The sequence below is a fragment of the Ammodytes marinus genome (assembly GCF_949987685.1).
Source record: "Ammodytes marinus genome assembly, chromosome: 8".
In the NCBI taxonomy this organism is placed as follows: Eukaryota; Metazoa; Chordata; class Actinopteri; order Uranoscopiformes; family Ammodytidae; genus Ammodytes; species Ammodytes marinus.
This window is the reverse complement of record NC_137212.1, coordinates 25,507,020-25,529,379: the sequence shown is the minus strand read 5'-3', so window position 1 is coordinate 25,529,379 and position 22,360 is coordinate 25,507,020. Positions and strand designations below refer to the sequence as shown.

The 22,360-nt window shown below is 40.9% G+C and overlaps 1 protein-coding gene across 1 annotated transcript in view; it reads right to left on the bottom strand.

The window, feature by feature from the left end:
- Positions 1-3,787: 3,787 nt before the first annotated feature.
- The window catches only part of LOC307254759 (pre-B-cell leukemia transcription factor 1-like), a gene marked incomplete at both ends in the record, with an annotated part of 60,410 nt that continues 41,837 nt past the window's right edge, over positions 3,788-22,360 (bottom strand). The window contains 8 exon segments of the mRNA XM_080033250.1: positions 3,788-3,880; positions 8,044-8,133; positions 9,762-9,874; positions 11,361-11,520; positions 13,198-13,233; positions 13,235-13,397; positions 15,718-15,908; positions 18,420-18,664. Coding sequence (XP_079889376.1) covers positions 3,788-3,880; positions 8,044-8,133; positions 9,762-9,874; positions 11,361-11,520; positions 13,198-13,233; positions 13,235-13,397; positions 15,718-15,908; positions 18,420-18,664 — 1,091 coding nt within the window.

Below are 22,360 nucleotides of genomic sequence, written 5' to 3'. Positions count from 1 at the left end.
CTCTTCTTCCTAATCCACAAGTCAATGTGTTTCAGACACTTTTTTTTTAAACATGGAAGGATGAATTTGAAGAGCAGATTCACACATCCTGTCTTGTCTTATCTGGAGGAGAGAGATAAGTGTGGATTCCGCCTCTTCCAGGGGACGCACATTAACCATGCGCCTCATGCCTGGAAGGAAGCGCTTGGTGTGGGGAGGAGAGGGGAGGTGAGGGGGGGTGTCTGTCTGCCCCGAGCACACAGCTTTCACTCACTTCCACAAACTGTGAAAATGTCCCCCCCCCTTCACACCCTGGGCAGCTTATAGGCCTGAGCTCCGGCGCCGCTATGTTAGTGATGGTGATGAAACGCCTGTGTGTTGAAGCATAGTTTGGAAGTGAGACGTGCGATGTTATCCAGAGGTGTTGGACGCCTACAAACGTGTAAACTTGTATCCTACAGTGACTTCTGACCCTTTTACAAACGTCCGGAGGGGAAAGCACACACACACACACACACATACACATACACACATACTTGGTGGCAAAACTAAAAGATGGAAAAAAAGAGGAACAAAACTGCATTTTATGCAACAAATGAAACTATTTATTTGGGATACGCATGGCCAGTACAAATGAAGAGACCATTAAAACCAACACCTTTCCGCTATTTTTTCTCCACAGAAAACAGGTTATGAATTGGAATTAAAAAGAGAAGACAATACTTTTTCCATTTGATACCCTTTTTTACATACGCAGAGATCTTAAAAGTTAAAACCTGACAAGAGAGAAAAAAAGCTCCACGATTTCAACGTCTGAAATCCTTATATATATATAAAAAAAAAGAAGTTAACATTCAAAAAACACTGCAGTACGTTATTGGAAGAAAAAAAAGACATGCAACAAATAAAACATTTCATGTTTTACATATTGTTCATTTTATCTCTTTCGCGCCCCTTTTTCCCTTTTATATTCAAAAACTAAAAAAGCATCATTACATGAAGCTTCGGTAATATTTGACAGGCCATGTTGAAAAGTAGAGTTGAGCCTTTTTTTAATCCAGAGGGAAAAATGCCAAAAAAAACAATCCTTGTGTTTTGCCTTGCATGGCCGCTGCTGCTGTCAGTTCACTCCAGTGACTTGAAGCAGGTTTCTGTGTATCACTTCAATGACTGCTCCACTGTAATACAGAGCAGGTGAGTCTGGGATCAGCCACTCTGAATAATCCACATGAGTTTGTATTGGTGTTATCATCACCGTGGCTGACCTCCAGACAGCAGCTCTGAAACAATTCCACAATTTTCATACATGTGTAATAAATACAGACACACTGACAACTGTTCAAAAAATACCTGTGGTTTTCAAGCCGTATACTGTGACCGGGTGGGGACTTGGGGGATTGAATATTGTTTTTGTGTAAGGGTTCATGTTAAGCTAAAAACAATGCCAGAAAGGGGCAATGTTAACAATAACTTCATTCGGACGGTAGCCATCTTGGAAAGGGCAGGGTTGTTCGGGTGAGTCTGAGTACAAAATAATTATTAGAATGATTTCACTTCGAAGCCAACGGAAACTCTATCAGGCTGATCAAAAATGGCTGCTGTCCAAATTCAAAGATACAAATGAAAAAAAAAGTTAAAAATAAGAGTAAAGGTGCATATCTACATACTGTATATACTGTATAGAGCTTTCTTGGGCTAATTCACATATAATGGTAGCATTAAAAAAGGAAACATAGCCCTCTAACAAAGCAAAATAATATCAAATGAAAAGAGATAATGATGAGTTATTCACAGAATGGAGACATAAAAATACATCCAAACATTATCTGGATTTGTGTGCCATGGTGTTTCAGTTCATATAAACACTACTGTATCCCAACTGCATTTATTTTTGGCTTTGAATACAGATACACTAGCGCATTATGAGAAGCTCACTAGTACCGTAGATAATAAAATCCTACCAAAAGAGGAAAATGAAAACGCCGGTAAAGCTGATCCCAATTTAGTTGATAAAAATTCGGCCATTTTTTTTTTGGTATCAAAGTCTGTAAATGCTGATCTCTAATGAAGTCTTATGTCATCCTGTGTATATTGAGACAACATACTATACTGTACATACGACCAATTTAATTTCACATTTTGGATTGGTTTGTGTTGACGGCTGTGGTGTTTTGAGTATGATTTAAAACTGAAAAAAAAATGGCAAAAAAGTCAGGGCACTCTCAAAGGTTGAAAATTCAAACACTCTAAGTTTCTCTTTCAAATATTATTGCTAATGTTATCAGAGAACAGGCGTTACGGGAAAGGTAACCAAGTTTTCTCAGCACTGGATGTGTATGGAGTCATATTTGCGTCACAATTCGGGATATTTTCAGCACAGAAAAATGATTTTATAATAAGTATAATACTTGGGAAAATTCTTATCACGTGCGGTAACGGTCATTTCATTTGAGCAGACAAGAACCAAATGTCCGGTTGAGTTCTCAGGATTATGACACAGACATAATCCCATGAATGAAGAGTGAACGTGAACTCCAAGAAAAGACATGCACACAACCTGGCACCTTAAAATCAGAATTACAATTTTTTTTGTGATTTGGATTTGGTTTCCCAGCAGTATTTGGCTATGTTGATGTGACTGATGCACACTGACCATGGCAAAAATGTACTGTCTATATACTCGGTTTTTTCTTTACTATTCGACCACTACTTTTTTAAACCTCTGAGTTCCCTCAGTATGTGTGTCTCTGTGGCATTTACAAACATTACCCTTCGAGTTCAGTCATTAGGTGTTATTGTGCTTTTATACATATATTGGCCTACTGTAATTCCTGCTAACGTTGTCATCCATTTAGTGATGGATGTCAGATTATTATTATTTATTTTTTTATACAAATGTTGTGGATGCAGCCAACATGCGTGACAGAACTTTAACTCTCTTGGTAAGTCACGCTCATTTTGATAATTGCTAATTGCGTAAAAATTGTGAATTCTTTGAGTTATTCTACTGCATTAAAAAAACCACTGCTCTGGCAATAAAATCTAAAATAATGCCTGATATTTCATTGTCTGTTGTAGAAGTTCTGAATACAAACTATATAAACTATATAAATGGGAAGCTGAATACTTGGTTATTACCCGACTAATACGACTGACTGGACTAACATAATAATACTTATCAAAGAGTATGAGGCATGAACAATGCAAAACTTGTAATTATGTAACATTTCCAAAATTCACCTCCAGGGTTGAACTTTGGCACCATATCCATAAAAAAATGTGTACATACAGTAACAAAAGACAGAGGCGTAATGACAGGGCATGGAGAAGAATTCCAATAATTATAAAAAAATTGTAAAACCGAAGCATTTTGAAATTTCATATTCTCTGTAGTTATTTGGAATAGAGGTAGTGTGAAAAGCAATTCAATTTTACAAGACGTGGGGCATTATTATGCTGCGCGCTGTGTACGCCTATTGTGTGTGTGTGAAGACATGATGGAAGAGAAATACAAAGAGGCAACATGGACATCAAGTGGAAACTGTACAAACTGTTTAGTGTGGATATGAGTCCCCTTACGCAGGCTGCTAGAACGCTGTAGTGCTGACAAGGTTCCGGATAAGGAAAAGTGAAGGATTTGTCCATAATGGTGAAATGTCATCCCAGACCCCCAACTGTGTCCCACCGTTTGAGTACATACAGTACGTCACGTCCAGTCCCAATGGGGTTTGAGCTTAAGTTTTTTGGGGGGGAGATTGTGTAGTTGTGAAGCAGAGGACAGAGGATTGGATCCAGAGTGGATGTAGGATCAGTTGGAGGTGTCAGAGTGAACACTACCAGGTCCTTCTGTTGGTGAAGTCACTGACGATGGAGTGGGAGCATCCTGCCAGACTCCGTTTGCCTGGGAGAGAAGAAATAAGAAATGCAAAGGGGGTTTAGTCTATGAGCAGGTTAACATGCACTATTCTGATTTAACTCCATACTGCGGTTAAGACAATCATCTAAATAAGGAGGGGCGCTCATGATGTAGTGGCTAGAGCCTCCACCCCACCCATTAGAGGCTCAGTCCTCGTCGCAGCAGACCCTGTTCGCCTTTGTTCACTGCATGTTATTCCCCTCTCTACCCTATTTCATCTACGTCTCTCCAAACTGTCTAATAAAAACCAACAATGACAGAACAATGCTTCTTTTAAGGAGGTTCACACCATGGTTCACAGCAGTAAAACCAGGGGCATGCATCGCAAACTGCGGCAAATTCCGAATAATGCAGCGAAAAAACTGTAGTTGGAATAATAAATAATAATAAGTCACAATAATGCGACTAAGATGGGGATGCTCCAGCAGCTGTCTTAATGTGATCATGGCTTACTCCTATGTGAGCAGAAACTTCTGTTTTACATTGCAATTTCTTATTCGTAATATGATTTTAACAGGGTTATTGCTGTGCATGTAAACCTGGTCTATTCCTTTCTTATTCATTATTCAAGGGAGCTGGGTCAAGCACAGAGAGGTCCAACGTATGGAAGTCCTGAGGGCAAGGTAATGTGTGACTGTGGTGTGTGGACTGGGTGGATCACACACACAGCCTTAAGCTAGATACTCTACGTCTCCTGGATTGGGAGGATATAGCTCATAGCTAACAAATATCCTATTACGGCTAATATTTCAACAAATAAGTGATACTGACTTCAAGAAAATAAAATCATGTTCTCAGCAGAGCAGAAATACAGTCTGAACCCCCATCACACACTGCACACTGTAATTCACATAATGAAGCAGTTCATAAAACAAAAAAGAACATTTTAAAGATTTTGTCTAGAAATAAATGCCTGTCACTCACTATCCTTTTAAATAACATGAATAATACATGTGAATGGTATGAAAAGCCCCTTTGAAACAAAACCAGAACAATCAAAGTCATCATGTGCACTAATTATGCTGCTGACAGCGGGAATGAACATACAATAAGAGCTGCTACAGAGGGCCTCTCCAGCGACAGCCCATTAATAAAGAGCATTGAGGATATAAATAGTAAATTCAGAGCCATCAGTTGGGGCGACGACAGCCATTAATTTCAAAGGCTGTTATTTAAGGCAGCAGACAGTGGAGGGGTCAGACTGTAGAATTGTGTGACTTGCGCTCTGCCTCCAAAGTTACTATAATTTTAAATAGAAATTGTAATTACAGCTGTAACCCACGGAGCAGCCATTATGTGCCTGCCCAGTCATTATCCAGTCCCTCTGTTTCAGATAAGTTGTTTCCTTACTATCATTTGCTCCACTCTCCATTCATTTAATGAATTATATTCAGATGTATGGATACAAGTTATACATGCTTTTAAAGCAAGGCATGGCAGACAAAAACATCGTTTTTCAACCACTGGTCAATTTTGAGTATTTTTCCTATTTTCTCCCCATAACTTGTCTTCTATCATACTATAAATCAAAAGGTCCAAAATGTACGTGTAGGTGTTTATTTGACTATACTTGGTCTGTTTGTGTCTTTAAAAATAATTTAAAACTCTAAACCAAAAATCTCATCTTCTAAAGCACTTACATCAACAACACTTTCCATAATCATTCTAAGCACTATTCTGAAGGTAGCAAAAGGAGGATTTGTTCATACTGTATGTTGTTCATTGTCTGATTTATGATACATCTTCTTTTAAAAAACAATCTAATAATGCATTTTAAAAACCTGTACATAGTATTTGTTTATTTAGAAAATGAAAAAAAAGCTGTATCCAAAATCTGTTCTGTAAAAACTTTGGACACTAGTATGTTGTAATTATAAAAATAAAGATTTTAACTCTGGATTTATCCAACATCTAGATTTTTGTTTTTTTTAGAGATGAAAATGAATACATGTTCAGTGAGATATTGCCACATTTGAATATTTATTCAAACATGAACAGAAAATCATTATTTAAATGTGCGTAATCAACTGGCAAAGTTTCATGGTGATAAAATGTTAAACTATTCACCTGCAGTGGATTTCTCTGCTTCAGTGCTGAGATCCCTCATGGGGTTTATAAAGACTTTCAAAGGCTGGTTGTGTATTGGCATTTTCTAAAATATGTTTGTATTGTTTTAAAAATGTGGTGCTTCTCTGTGCACTGAATTTAAGGACCTAAAACAGTTCATAGAAGGATACAACTAGATTAAAAAATAATGACATACAGTGTACACTAAGCAACTTTGAAAGAAAATACTATTAATTGAAAAAAATATATATCAGAACTGAGGTGCACAAAATGTAGTGAAAAGGAAAAGGCAGGTGCAGAAGAGCCACCATTCCTAACTTACTAGCCTGAGCTACATAAATCACAGGCAAAACAGCCTGGCAGACAGATGATATCCCGCTCTTACATTATGCATCGCGGGGCTTTTCTTTTTACACTGTATAAAAGTGAATAACACAGCATATTGTGGCAGTGTAAGATGTGGTAGAGCAAGCAGGGCGTCCAAGGAGAACCGTATCTGTGAGGTCAAAGGACTGAGAGAGAGAGAGAGAACCCAGGCCTGGAATACGTTAGCAGCCCTCTCAGGGGTTTAGCACAGCTGGGAGCAGCCGGGGAGCCTGTTTTGAATACACATCCATGTTTGTTATGCGGGAGACATTTCATCTGATTATCATATGGCCAGTGAGGCACGACGAGGCCCAGGCCACTGAGGCAGGAGCCCCATGCAGCGGCGTGTGCTCGTGGCTGGCTGTCAGGGCCATTAGTGAGGCCGCAACATGATCTGAGCAATGCGCCGCGATTGCTGTCCCAAGTCCACACTCTGCTCTCCTTGTGTCTGTCTTATCGATTTCACCCTTTTACGACACGGCTTGTCGCTGTGAATTTCCCTATACTGTTTGCAGCCGCCAGCAAGCAATTCCCCCCCCCCCCCCACCTCTACACAACACCCCCCTCCCCATATACCCCATCTCTGCTACAAAATAAGACAAACATGAGTGTAGCACGCCCCTATGGCATACAAGCAGTGGTGGACAGTAACGGAGTAAATTCACTTGAGTACTGAACTTAAGTATATGTTTTAGTATTTGTGCTTGACGTGAGTATCTCCTTTTTTGGAGGTAAGGTATGACTTTCACTCTTCTACATTTCAAAGACAAAGATTGTTCTTTTAACTCCACTGCATTTCTAGGAAGCTTGTTTCCTGTTATTATGAGCTGTTGATTTAAAATTTTCCAAAATGCAATTGGCTACACACGCTTTGTTTTTCACAGGAGGAAACCAATCACAGTAGCCGCTCTCAGCTGGTTTTCAAGTGAATACAGAAATACGTCACCCATGCAAAGCGCTCTTTTATTCAGACTAAATCGTGGTAGTGGGAGATGAACCTGATGCTATTGAACAATACGCCACCACACAGAGCAGCCATGGCCATATCTCTGCTATCTCTGGTCAATGTTCTAGATGTCAGACATGAGAAACGACTCTTTACAGATTCAAATGTTTAGACTACTATGTTTATTACCAAACAAACTTTATCTCTGCTTTTCAAGAATTCTCCATCCCACCAGAGGTACGTACAATATATATAAAAGTTCATTTCTCCACAAATAACAGATCCACAGAGAAACATTTGAAATACAATTTTCGAATGTTGTCAAGATTGTAAGTTTATGCGTTGAACCAAGAAAATTAAGATGCCATTTTATAAATAATTATAATTTAAGGGAAATATTTGTCCACCCGCTGCATATTAGGACATTGTTTCCAGCGGTAGTGAGATTTTATTTTTAGCAGAACAGCAGTGTTGGGAGCTCAGGTCAGCTGGTCAGAGAACAGGGCAGGAGGTGTCACCTGTGTGTGTGCCCTTGGCTCAGGGCTGACTGTATGTGGCTGCAGGTGCCAATCCAGACCTGATTGAACATGACAGGCTCTGCATGTGTGTGGCCGGCCCCCCTCACGCTGTGTACTCCGGCCAGTAATACAGAGGCAATCAACTAGGTGACCACGGAGCACAGACACAGTCCTTACTTAAGTGGCATTCTGAGCCCTATGGCTTTGAAATAATTGGTAGGGAGAGAAATAAATCAAATGAAAATACTTACATTGATGCCCTGTGGACTGTACATCTGGCTGGCTGTGAGAGCTTCACTGTACCCGCCTGTCTGACTGATAACATGGCGAAGGGTATCCACCTGAAACATGGGCACAACAACAAACAAAGCAAGGTCAGCAAGTACATCCTCCTCCTCAGGCCCAATCACACACAACAGGAAATGAAGTTGAGACACTGCAGGTGAATAGGGTCACATGTTTAATACTGTAGATTTCATCAAGAACATTTTTAGTTGATTACTTAAAATAAAACAATAATATTTTGTATTACAATTTTTTCCAGAAATGTTCAAATAGATATGCAAATGTGGCAATATCTTACTAATTATGCATATTTTTTCACTTTAAAACTATGTGTTGGGTAAAACCTGAGTTAAACAAAATATTGACAACATATTAGAGTCTAAAGTTGTTACATAACAGATTTGAGCTTTTACTGGTTTAAATATAAACTATTGACACAGTGTGTACACATTGTGACAACTATGCTGCCCTTGAGACTGTGAGTAAGCCCTATTGCGGAGCCGGTACAAGATTGTATGTTCCCTATTCCCCACAGACAGTTTGACTTAGCAGGAAAAACAAGGTTATAATGAATGACATTCTTGACGGCTCGGTTCCAATAAGGTCCTAGTAAGCTAATGCTTTTCAAACTGTTGGGCTGGCTCCCCTGGGGGGGACGTGGAAGTACTGCAGTGGGGGGGTTTGCATGACTGCAGACAAAGTTGAATCAATCTGTTTCATGTGGGAACAATAAACAAACAAGGGTGCATTCATGCTAGAAAGGCAATAATTATATTTTCAGACAGCACAATGGAAATGTCAAGCAAATATGCCAGTCAAAGCCAAAACCAAGAAAACATGAGTAGCCTAATTCTGCGCTCATGCAATGGCTGCAGAATGGGATAAACAGGAAAAATCTCCCATTATTCCAGTGCACTGTTACAAGATGCTAAGCATCTTTACTAGCCTTGCAGTCACAGCATGTTTAGTTAATAGCCTCAATTAACTTGATTGTGTTACATTTGTTGCGCTTGTTAACAAATAAAACAAAAGGTAACAAATGGTGTAACACTTCTTCATAAGAAGCCAAATCAAATTAAAGGTCACATATTAAGCTAGTTGTAAGGTGTAACATTGTATTTGGGTTCCTACAACTGCTGTTGTGTCCAAAACAAGTTTTTATTTGACACAAACTGCCATTGCTGAATCTCTTCCTTTCAGTCTCTGTCTGAAACTCTCTTCCAAAACGCCCAGTCTGCTCTGATTGGGCCTGAATCTAACTGCCGGTTTAAATCAAATTACCAGTTAGATTCAGAGGGGGTGTGTGCTTATCACAGGTGGAGGTAGTGCTAGGTTAGGTTGGTAATGAGGGGGGGTGTGGCTTCTTCCCTTATGGCATCATAAGAGGAGAGAAATCTTACAGGTTTTCAGGAAGCTTGAGGTGGAGACAAAGAGAGAGGGTTGTTTTTTTCTCATACTTTGGGAGTCTGTATTCACACCGGGTACCCATATTTATGTTGAAGAAACATTTTGCCTAATAGGTGACCTTTAATTAATTGAAGAGTAAAACTTGAATACGACATTAGTTCAATTAATTTTAATAGCTACTCCTGTGTATGAGCAGTCAAAATGTCTGCTGTGAGAAAAGGGTCTATAGGGATGGTGAGGTGGGTCTGTCTTTAGGAGTATCTGCTCGCCACCCTACCTGTGACTGCACGTTGGCTCCCACCTGAGCCCCCTGGTACGAGTCCCCATTGAGAGACTGCACGCTCATGAACAAGTCCCCGGAGTTTGACATGTTAAAAGAGCCAGCAGAACCTGGAAGGAGAGAGGGAGCAGTCGAATCACAGAGAGACAGAGAGCAAGCAGGCTAAAGCAAGTATAGGCCGGTCCAGGCAGCATGCAAGGGGTTAGCTACGTAGCAGGGGTTAGCTAGCAGGAGTTAGCTACAGCAGCCACGGTTAGAATGTTAGATGACAGCAACGTAGCCAAGAGGACACTAATGGACACGTGAGGACTGAAGAGAAACAGCAGACACCAGATGTGCTAGTGTGTGTCAAGTATAGGTGTTTTCATTTAGACATAGAAATAAGCAAGCCATGTGTAGGCCTATATTAGTGTTTTGAAAAGGTTAGAAATGGTTTAGCTGGAACAATGGGGAAAAAAGAATTGAAAAAGCAGTCTAAAGCTCTTTCTTGCCGTCATACCCAAGGTCAAATTATCTTATTAATTACATATAATTTAGGCTAATATAAGAATAAAGTACGTAGGCTCAGGATGTGTTTAGCCTATCTTAGAACAAGCACTAGAAATAGGGGGAAGTTGGTAGCCTAGCGCCCTCCAATGAGAAAAAATGCAACTTTCAACAAATCTTGCAGGGCTTTTGTGATGCCTGTCTGGTAGCTACAATAGGACAAAATATGTAGATAAATTAACTTTGGAGTGTTTCTTTTTTCATGATTTACGTGACTAAGATAGTTTTTCCATCTGCTTTCCATACTTGTTCTAAACATGTTTCCTATGGCTCATGCTGAGACCGCAAATACACACATTTAGGCCTATAGGCTTGAAAATATAAGGCTAGTATTATTCTATTTTACTTTTGTTATATTGTCAACAAGTCTAAGGAAAAAGATACAAATACAAATAGGCTACATTATTCTATCTAGAATGATCAGATTAGAACCATCGTAAAGAATGTCCCCCAGTGGAACTTTGGGGCTCATTGTTTTTAATAGTTTTCCGATCACAATGGAGCTCTATGGCACATAGGAATAACACAGGCTATACCAGCCAGGCAGTACTTGTTAGTTGAGTCAAATCCATTGTTTCATCTCTTTTCATGTGATTTGCTGACAATAAAAAAAGTATAGAATATCACCAGACCTATCCTTTCAATGTGAGTACAGCAGAACATGATGAATTCAGCGTGAAATAGTCGTACATGAAGAATATGACTCATTGAGATGAAGACAAAAGGACAGTAAGCATAGGGAGAGTTGGCATGGGGCTCAGGTTGGCTAATCTTTGACACAGCTTTGCTCTTGAGGGGAAGTTGTACGTGTTAATGCGGAAAGCTTCACTTTTTTTAATATATCAATGGGCGCGTTCCTGGGTGATAGGAGTGTTCCTTGTAGGAGAAATTCCTTTTTTGTTAGCCCTATCGGCCGCTTTCGTTCCCTACAAATCACAAGGGCCAGCATTGAAATAGCCTCACACTGATGGAACTGCAATAGCTGCTTAGTTGAAGTAATGCAAATGTCATGTCTAGTAGCCGAGCAGAGCCAGGGACTTCCTGTCTCACCTGCAGAGTTTGGAGTTGAGGGTGAATTTGCTTGGCTTCCATGTGAGGATGCATTAGCCGCACTCACGGCAGTTCTCGCAGCGTACATGTTGGCTTCTTCTTGGAACTTACCAATGTTTTTCTTGTATCTGATTCTCTTATTCCCAAACCAGTTGGAAACCTGGACAGACAAACAAGAGAATGTAGTTTAATTCTCAATCTGAAATAATAATAAAAAAAAACATACAGAGGGTCTCTCCACATTTGAGGGCAAGTGTTCAGAGGAATCGGGCTATAGTCTTTAGCGTGCATGGCCCTAAATAGCATGTTGTAGCACTGCAGAGAGCCTCTGTCAGAGGAAGGGGGCCTACATAGACTGGTGCTGTGAATCCGCATTAGTGCCAGGACGGAATGATTGCCAATAACGGTCTCATTATGTCACCATGACTGCAGCTATCATCGGAACCCCACGCAAGCACCAATCAGTCAACATCCGCTAACAGCCATTACTGCTAATGGACTCCCAGATGAAGCCAGGGTGGGTAATCCCAGCGCTAATGATAAACAACATTAAAATGAAAACCAAATCAATCCTGCAAAGTTTCCAATACGCAGAGTAGGTAAACATTCTCCTTTATTACGGCCGAGAAACGGAAACTCTACAAATCATTCGGCTTCCACAATCAGGCCCAGATGCATCCTCCAATCACTTGGTATAAATTAATGAAACCAATTGAGAAAACAATCCATTCCCGAATGATGGATTCAAAACACAAACTGCTGTTTACCTTGGCGTTGTCATTGCTATCCTTGTTATCAATTCTCACAGGATTGAAACAACTTGAGCGCTAAAGTGCAAAGATGAAAAAACAAAAAGAAAAAAAAAACAAGGTGCCTAAATATTCAACCCTTCTTGCTTGTCAGAAGAATTAGCAACAACATCGTACGTGTGTTTAGAGGTTCGGTATATTACCATGAGATTAATAGTAAATCATCATTGCCCTGCACATGCCTCAAGTGACTGCAGTGGTCATTTCCAGAGGGTTATGGTTTAATGACGTCCTTATACTGTCGGACTGAAACTACTTTTATTCACAATGAACGAACCTATTCCTCTATTTTTATGAATCAATTAATAGTTTTGTCAAATGTCTGAGTTGTACCCCAAAACATTAACTTTAAATAAAATAAAATAAATCAGACAATCAAATAAGTGATTAAAGGTAGAGTCAGCGATTCTGGAGAATGCTTGTTGTCAAAATAATTGAATATCTCCTCACAATCCACTAGTGTGTGTACGCTGAACACAACCTGGTATTCATACACAGCCGAGACTCTGTAAACAAAGGGGAGGTAAACAAAGAGGCCCACCGTAGCTAGCAACATGCTCGTTTTACAGAGCCTAGGCTGTGTAATAACACTGGAGGTAGCGGATCATGAGATATTCACTGATTTTGACAAAAAAGTGATTTTGACAACAAGCATTCTCCAGAATCACTCCACAGACTTAAATTGATAGACATTGTGTCCGGTTTTATATCACAGTTCACAGAAGTCACAGAAGTATATTACACTTATTATTTAGACTTCCGGTACATGATGAAATAACTATGACAGCAGTGTTTTTCTTTCGCTTGCTTTACTTCAATAAAAACACAATTAAGAAACAGATTCCTTGGTCAAACAAAAGCTTGAACAGTCTCCTGACATGACATATAGTACGTTGAGTCGTCTGGTGTCTCAATGCTAGCTACTGATAAAAGATTAGAGCTGTCTGTTCTCGTGACAGTCGAGAAAACGTATCACCAGGTTACTTGCCAAGACGCTGACGGCAGCTTCAGATAGAGATGATATGTACAGACGTTGCAGTCTGCAGGTTGGATGTGGTGTGGTGGGCGCATGGCTACTGATCTGTGCTTTACCTGGGCAACTGTGATGGCACACTTCTTAGCCAGCTCCTCTTTAGCCTCCTCACTGGGGTAAGGGTTACTGAGGTGTGAGTAGAAATACTCATTCAGGATCTCTGTCGCCTGCTTATTGAAGTTCCGCCTTTTTCGTCTGCAAAAAAGAAAAAACAGCATTGGTTGAGTGAAAAACAGGCAATTGAATCCAGTTAATGCTAATCAAAGCAACATACAGAGGGCATTTAATATACTTTCCAACAGTAAGAAAGTCTGGAACGTATAGGACCTGTAATGCTATTAGCAAAACGTCATACAAATGTCTTTCACTGATTTATTCACTTTAGAAATGCAGATACATGAACCCCCAGATTCCAACCATACAGTTTGATTCATCATCAACAACAGGGCTTTCCTCTCACACTCTAAAAACATGACATTTGGTAGTTTGACCCCATGTTGTTGTTGAAGAAGTGGTTTGTAAAAAAAATGATGCTACTCCCCAGTTAAACCAATCATCTAACCTCTATGATGTGGTCTCCTGAGGAATCCCTGTCCTCTGCCACACTAGACAATTTCAATTTGGCTGCAGTTTTGCTTTGAGACACTTTGTCGGTTACTTAAGGGAATCATTTTGGCCCAGAACTGCTTCACCACAGCCTGGCGTATGAGCATTCAAAATAAGAATTAGCAGTAGCAATAATAGCACATAGAGGGCCATTGGAATCTGCACAAAATCCACAATGCGTTGTTTAAAAACCCTTGAGCAAAAGGAAAAGAGCATTATGTTCCAACTAAATATTTAGACATATAAAAACAAAAAAAACAATATGAAAACTTAAATTAAGTAACCGTTTCAAAAAATGTATTATGAAAATATACTTGCCAAATACTATTGAGCACTGAATATTTTTTACCTAGTCATTGATCAGACAGTTCCAATTCTCAGTGTATGGGGATTGGTTTAAATCAGGGTTTTTTTTCTGTTGTTGCTGATTCGACTTCAAAGATACAGAATAACTGTGTCTAATAATATACACACAGTTAATCCAAACCAAATCCCAGCAAATGATAAACTACGTACAGCACATATTCAATGTTGGATTGATTAACCATGCAATATTTCAAAGTTTCCATATGAAAATGAGCCCAGTGAAAGCTCTCTCTCTCTCACACAAACACACACACACACACATGCACGCACACGCAAACACACACACGCACACACACACACACACACACACACACACACACACACACACACACACACACACACACACACACGCCTTCTAGCAGACAGATATCATATGCTGATGCCCATGAGTTGACTGACCCTCTATCTCCTCTGCACCTATCAGGTCATGTCTGCGTGTGCCACATCTAAAGAGGGCTTTGCATAAGCTGGAAAATCTCTATGCATGTATCCACCGGTGAGAAGATTTGTGCTCAAATCTCTGTCCCCCCCACACTCCAAAAGCCTGCTCCAGAATATGTAAATGTACACAGCATGCGCTCCAGCCGCCAGTAGATTAATCAGCCGAACCAAACATGGCAGTGCCTCTCAACCAGTTAAAGCTTCCCCTTTCCCTTCGCTGCTGCACCGCCACAATCATTTGCAAGAGAATAGATAGGGAGCTTTGTAATGGGGAGCGCATGCCTCATTTAAATGTTATGCCTTCGACTCACACTTTGAGCGACATTGATCCTTGGAGAAATATATGCAAATCCCAGGCACGCATCAAAAGGAACAAGCGATTACATTAGAAAAAAGGGAAACAGTTAGTGTTATGGAGCACGCAAGGGAACTCTTATTGGCCAGTGTTGCTTTCTGGGAATGCTGGTTCCAAATGGCAATCCATAGACGCTACAAACCAGCCCCAATGTGTTTATGTGTGTGTGGCATGAAGCATAAACAGCATGTGGTGGTATACGGCGCGTTTATAGCACGATAGATAGGCCTATAAGCCTCCTACATCAGCCATTCATATGGATATCAGGCTGCTAAGAGGAAAACACATGATGATTTGCAGTGTTGTTAAATTGGGCTTTTATTTGCAGCGTGGAGCATGGTTTGTGTCTGTCTGTGTGTGTGTGTGTGTGTGTGTGTGAGTGTGTGTGTGTACAGAATGGGAAATGTGCACTACACAGGAATGAATGCGAGGACACACTTTAAAAGCTTCCTATGGGCAGGTGTTGAGAACTAACATGTTTGCTAAGACACTCAAACAATACATCTGGTTTGTCCAAATGTAACAGGGGGTGGTGTAGTAGTTAGAACCCCCTCACCAACATAGAGGCTCAGTCCTCCTCGCAGCAGACCCGGATTCGAACACGACCCAGTTCGTTCTCTGCATTTCATTCCCCTCTCTGCCCCATTTCATCTCTGTCTCTCCAAAACTGTCTGATAGTAAAAGCAAAAATGCCCCATAAAAAATAAAAATAACTAAAAAACTAAAATCTAACAGACTAACACACACCTGGCATCGAGGAAGCGTGAGCGCAGGATCATGACGGCCTCACAGGTGCTCTGTTTCAGCTGCATCTGGATGGAGCTGAACTTGCGGTGGATGATGTTGACCATGCGCTCGATCTCCTTGGGCGAGATGGGCCGCGTGCGTGACTGCTCCCGCAACAGGTTCATCACGTGGGTGGTGAACTCGTTACATGCCTGTAGTAGGGACCATGGACAACACACACACAGAGAATCATTCAAAAAGTAAAGAACACGTCCGTCTATGGTCCATACAACTGTGAATTGAAAGACTTCTAAGGCGAGACACTGCAGGCGAATATAGGGTCAAATTTGTAACTTCTAGGCTAGATATCATCATGAACCTTTGGCAGTGGATTACTGAAATTTAAACTCTTTTTTTTCGTATTAAAATGTTTCAGGAATGTTTGAATAAATATGTCAATCTGGCAGTATCTAACTAATTGTGCGTACGTTTGAACCCCTTTAAAAAAACTAAAATCTAGATGTTGGATAAAGCCAGAGTTCAAATCTTTATTTCATTTTTTCAACAAATGAGTGTTTTTACTTAACAGGTTATGGATACAGCCTTTTTTCCATTTAATAAATCAAAAAATACCATGTAAAGCTCTTAAAAATGCATTTTCAGACGGTTTATTTGAAACAAAAGGCATCATAAATAAGACAATTAACAACATATGAACACATCTTTCTGTAATAACCTTCAGTAGAGTGCTAAGAATAAGTATGGAAAGTTCAGTTGATGAAAGGGCTTTAGCAGTTGAGATTTATTAATTAAATTAAAGTATTAAAATAAAAACTACAGTAGAGATAATGGCCGTTAAAGATGGTTGTCTAGGAGGTCTGTACTGATGGAAACAGACAAGGTTAAATAAACAGCTAGATGTACATTTCTGACCTTTGATTGACTTCTTTCATTTACTAGTTAAGTATGAAAGAAAACATGTTATAGCAGCAAAATGGACAAAAATATGAAAACTAACCACTGCTTGTCTAAGATTGCCAATGTGAACATATCAAATTCACTATCGTAGGAATACACATCGGCACGCACACAATTGTAGGAAACAGTATTTAAAATGAACAGATGAGAATAATGTGAATAATCCAGCTATTTTCTTTATGTAGTTCTGGGGCAAGCATTCTCACAGAGGAAAAGGAGGACTATAAGGGCTGATATATTTCATATTTAACTGAAGTGATGATGGCAGTGTGTTAAGAGCAACAAATGACAGCTGTTCCCCTTCTTAAGACACACACTTTCACAGCGTATAGCCACCCTGAGACACCAACATGCCACCACTTTTCATTCATCCCCTGTGTGTGTGTCTGACACCGTATTACAAACTGACTCTGTCTCTCCCTTTATTTCCTCTTCTCCTGCAATTCTCTCTCTCTCTCTCTCTCTCTCTCTCTCTGGGTTTAAGCGTGTCAGGCTTTGTCTGTGTCTGTCTATCTGCGTGTTCATCTGTCTCACTCACATTCATCTGAAAAGCTATTGTCATGAATGTGTCCGTCTGTTATCAAGGCAATGAGAGCAAAGCAATCCCCCCTCTTCCGACAGACTTTCAAGAAGACTTTACTCGGAATACACTCACACATTGGCACTATTCTGGGGGGTGAAAATTCAATACAAAGTGAATTCTTACACACATGTGGTAATATTTTATATTGAGGCAACATTTGAGTCCATAAGGGGTTGCCACCTGATTTCAAGCTGAAGGATAAAAGCCTGGACTTAAAATAAGAGCAAAAAAAAAAGTAAAAGAAAAAAAAAGTGGGGATATGGACCATCTCAGCAATATTTAGATTTCACCCATCTTAATAAATAAATGAATTGACTTTGTATTTATTGTGCTATGACAGCATATTTTGGTTGTGTACTAGACAGTGTTTAGAGCAGAGATGTCCATCCAGATTGTTGGACTCTTGGGAAAGCATTTGCGTAAACGTCAATGAAAATCGTGAAAAGTCCACCCAAACTGTGTCTGCAGCTTTGCTTGACTAATGACATGTTAAGCAAAGTAGTTTTCTTTTTCTTCTGTTGATTGACTTAAAATACATGGCTTTCGTTTCATCCACATATGTCTACCAACATAGTCAAGAGCCATGAAGTGGTTAAGTAAAATCCACAAATGTTTTAAAAGAGTCCGATGACTGCAATCAACTTATGAGATATACGATCCATGTACCGATCCCAATTCTATAGTACATTTATCTTTGTGTTATTATTATTATTTTAAGTGTGTAAGAAAATGAAGTTCGGTCATCGCAGAAGACCCGGTTAGAATCTGACCCTTGGTCTGTTCTCTGCGTGTCATTCCCCCTCTGCCCCATTTCATCTCTGTCTCTCTGCACTATAAATAAAATATCTAAATATAAAAAAAAAAAATATTCAATTTGATGACCATAGCTTAATGTGGTGTTTTTTTCATGCTGTTGTTTGTTAAGAGTTATTGTTGCTGCATAACAATAAACCTCATTGATCAGGTTCAGATTTAGGAAGCAGCCAGCAGCTCATTAGCTTTTTTTTATAGTTTTGGTCATTTATTTCTTCTGCACATTCTTGCCCTTCAATTGAAATTTCTATTATTATTAGTAAGTCTCTAACAATCATTGCTTCATGTAGACCAATACAAATGAAGGTTGTGTGTTTGTATAGAATAGAGGTAGTTGTTGTGTTTTTACCTGTTCGTACTTCTCCAGCTCTGTGTGGTAGATCTGTCTGATCTGTGTGAGCTTGGCCCTGTAGTCAGAATGCTCGGCTGAGTTGTCGGACCCTGGTCCCCCCGCGGCCGCCGCAGCAGCAGCCGCGGCCGCTGCACCCCCGCCCTTCTCCGGCCCGGACACGCCCTCCGCCAGCAGCATGTTGTCCAGACGCATGAGCTGGGGGTCAGGGGGCTCTTCCTCCTGGGCCCCGCGGATACTCAGCACTGTGAAATGACAGGCAAGGTCAGAGGTCAGCCAGGAAAGGGCACACCTACAGGCAGGCGTGATGCAACCGTAACAAGCTGTCAGCTGTGGAGCCTGACCGCACAGCTGACACACACACACACACACACACGCAAGCGCGCACACACACACACACACACACACACACACACACACACACACACACACACACACACACACACACGTTTACATTGCCAACAGTGGACTATGGACCTCTATTTTCTGGTCATTTAAAAAAAAATACAAAAAACACAATAGAAAGTGTACTTTTAAGTGCAACGCAAATCCACAATATAATTGTTGCTTTGTGTACATCAGCACATTGGCATGGTAAGTGGTAAGATACATGTTTGTGAGCTGGACACACACCTGAAATGGCAGTGTGATGAATATGAAGTGACCTGATGTGATCTGATGAAACTAAAGTCCTTATCATGCTGTTGTGAGAGAATAATAGATGGTAACAGAGATCGTCTCTAGCAACAATATTCTTTCTTCCACTAGAGGTCTCCCTTGCCATTCTTAAAACCATTAAAGTCCCACCTTCCATTTTCTGAAGTGGAAACAACTCCCTGGCTCTGTAGAACCATCCATTTCAATATAAACACACATCCTCCTGTGTGGAGCATGCTGCTGCTGCTATAGGAATCCAAATTGATCCCAGAGTGGACATATAAAGTGCACGGACAGCAAGCAACCGGCATTATCATGGTGACAGACAGGGCCTCGGCCTCACAGTGCTAACACGGGCTGTGACTTTACACCCCCCTCCCCATGTGTCGATAGCCATTTAAAACGTTACCATTTGTCATGTGTCTTGTTGTCTTCCAATGAAAAGGGACAGGCAGGGTGTATCACTTCATTAATTCAGAGACAATGAGAGAGTGCTTGGTGCATTAACCCCAGACTGCTGTCCGGGGGTTGGTATGGGTCCTGGGCAGGGGGTCAGTCACTGGGATGAGAATGAGGCCTGCTGTACACTAGCACAGCAAGAGGAGGGGGGGGGGGGGCTTTAAGTGGACTGGAAATGCAAATATGGAAACTGTTGGCGAGTGGATGAGGTCAGGGGTTCAGGCCAGAGGCTCTGCGGGGGGTAGATTGAGTGTAGGAGAAGTGTGGAGGGAGGAGGAGGAGGAGTGGGGAGTCTGTTGGTAGAGCAGGACTGTACAAACATCCTGTCTCATTACCCAGACTGCTCCATCACTCCTGTATAATGTATGTACCGGGGGGCTCGGAAGGCGGAAAATCCCGGATGGCTTCACACCCACCTTATACCTCGGCGGTTATGACCTGCTCCGTCAGAATCACTAACCCCCCCCCCCCCCCCCCCCCGCCTGTCTGCTTTAGTTAAAGTACATTAGCAGTGACCCCCCCCCCCCTTCTCTGCCCCGCGCCTCCTAAACCACTCACCACCATTGAGAGGCACTTCTTCTTCTATAGTTACCACCTCATAAATATCAGACTAAAGTGGGTGTTAAAAAGAGCACACCACCATATCCCGTGGAAGAAAAAAAGCTGCACACTTTCTGGAAGTCATGATTCTTTCCAAGCAAGGAAAACAACTCACAGCAGTAGATTCTTTAAGAGAAGGAGAAGAAAGAAAAATGGACACTTTTGATCAAAGTGAACACAATAAGAAGCTACGTTTAGTATTCCACGAGGAAGTGAAAAGGAGTTACCAGGTTCAGGACATTCTTTGTCTCTTTTAAAAAAGATTGGATTCCTTCATTTGAGCCATTGCTTCAGACAACTCAGCTGTAACTTGAATACATGGGTAACAGGAAAAACTTTAGAACAAATGATGGAGGAAAAGCATGATCCAAAGAAGCACCAGGACACACATACTATATATATAAGGGAGGAAGCTCTTCTGAGATGTTACCAAGGCCAGATTCCTTTCTGGACTCATAAAATGTCTAGACTGTCAAATGAAAATGGAACATAAAATTCCCTGTGTCTACAGAAAACGATACCGTTCTGCCAAGTTCTTGCTTCGATATTCACAAAGTGTTTATTTTACTTGGCTTCAAGCTTCTCCCAACATCAGTCTTATGAGGACGGCTGTTATAGAAAAGGTCGTTTCTTAGGAGATCTCATGGAAGGCAAAAGGAAACACTGACTTGAAATTGTTTTTTTGGTTTAAGATGGAATAAGAAAGGTCATGAACAAATGGAAAAGCAAATGAGGACTCCAGATCCAACAGGGTTGGGTATTCAAAGCTGTGCTCCAAATAAATAGGTAAACGAAGTGTCTTAAACTGACAATTAACACAAGCCTCCGACATGATACCCAGGTTGCCGCTTGTTGACACGTGTATATAGCCCTTTGCTAATCAGCCCTAGCGTATCACATCCAGCGCGGCCCAGATCTCTGCTCTGTTCTCTGGCTGCTGATCCAGCTGTCTTGGAGAGCATCTGTCAGCAGGGACCCAGGGAGGAACAATGCATTACGCCATGTTGGCTGTGTACTGTCATCCCTCATTGACAGCACATTGTCACACTCACACACTGGTGTCCTCTTGAGCTGCTGGCAACAAGCTAAGTAGCATGCTGCCTATAATATCAGCTCTTTTCCCTGCTGCCTCTTATCATACCGATCGGATGGGGAACCTGCGAACCAAGTGGGGGGAAATGTGTGAATCGAATGCAACAGTGTTGATTTTTTAAAATTCAAGGGTTAGGCTAATCCGTTAATTGTCTTCTGCGATAGCTATTTTTCCCCTGCATGGAGCAAACCACCCAGACCTGCTAGTGTTCACAAGTGTCGGGAGCAAATGATGATTTATTTTTTGTATCCACCCTGAACCTAAAGCACATCATTTAAACCATGGAAGGATTATCTCAAACAAATACAATTAATAAGGAAAAGAAAAAGGGGATAATATGCTTCCATAAAATTGGCTTTGCTGTGGGTCATAATTACACGACTCAGTGAGGGCCACTTTATTGTTTAATGGCAGCCTAATTGATTCATCCTAATGTTTTTTTCGAGCCTTGGGTCTGCTGGGCACTCCCTGTCCAATAGTGCCGGTGAACTTACTTAGCCACCCGCAGACAAACGACAAAGGTTCTCCCAGGGATAAACAGTTATCTGTGTGTGTGTGTGTGTGTGTGTGTGTGTGTGTGTGTGTGTGTGTGTGTGTGTGTGTGTGTGTGTTGTGTGTGTGTTTGTGTATATGTGATTAGGGTGAACACACATTTTCTGTATGTCTCTAATGGATGCCATTTCCCTCTTGGAGGCGTTTCAAAGATGGCTTGTTGTCAGACGATGCCTTATTCATCCCCACTGCTGTGACAAGCAATTCTCACAAGATGAGGCATGCAGCGGGCTTTTATGCCTTGCTTTATTTTGTGCGCTATTACAAACCAATACATGGGATTGTGGCATTTGCTCCGATGAATTGACGGGTGTCTCCGACTAAGAATTTACATAGTCGATTGTGATTGGTCTTGCCTCAAGTCTACTAATAGTCTAATCATATATATTTTTTTTAAACTTCTGCTCATTAATCTATATTGTTATATGTGACATTGGTTTACAATGTGTTCCACTACAGACAAAGGATCTGAACACCCAATTACCTGGAATTAGAATACATTTTATTGGGGGTGCTGAATGTAAAATCAGACATTCAGCACCCTCCATATAGCCGGAATATAAGGATGCTTGTTTCATAA